The 273-nt window shown below is 68.1% G+C and overlaps 1 protein-coding gene across 1 annotated transcript in view; it reads left to right on the top strand.

Annotated features, from left to right (window-relative positions):
• The window catches only part of CCT3 (chaperonin containing TCP1, subunit 3 (gamma)), a gene marked incomplete at both ends in the record, with an annotated part of 5,677 nt that extends 5,461 nt beyond the window's left edge, over positions 1-216 (top strand). Inside the window, one exon of the mRNA XM_010133040.1 lies at positions 4-216. Within this exon, the coding sequence (XP_010131342.1) occupies positions 4-216 (213 nt within the window). The remainder of the gene's footprint in view (positions 1-3) is intronic.
• Between the last annotated feature and the right edge of the window lie 57 nt (positions 217-273).

Below are 273 nucleotides of genomic sequence, written 5' to 3'. Positions count from 1 at the left end.
CAGGGTTGTCGCACCGTCCTCCTCGACCCGCAGCTGGTGCCTGGCGGGGGTGCGACCGAGATGGCTGTGGCCCACGCGCTGACCGAGAAGTCCAAGGGCATGACGGGTGTGGAGCAGTGGCCCTACCGTGCGGTGGCCCAGGCCCTGGAGGTCATTCCCCGGACGCTGATCCAGAACTGCGGTGCCAGCACCATCCGCGTGCTGACCTCACTCAGGGTGAGTCCAACAGAGGCAATCCTGCACCCAGGGAGGGACAACCCCCGGCACCAGGGC

The sequence above is a fragment of the Buceros rhinoceros genome, unplaced genomic scaffold (assembly GCF_000710305.1).
Source record: "Buceros rhinoceros silvestris isolate BGI_N320 unplaced genomic scaffold, ASM71030v1 scaffold30153, whole genome shotgun sequence".
Taxonomy (NCBI): Eukaryota; Metazoa; Chordata; class Aves; order Bucerotiformes; family Bucerotidae; genus Buceros; species Buceros rhinoceros.
This window is presented reverse-complemented; position numbering and strand designations above follow the sequence as displayed.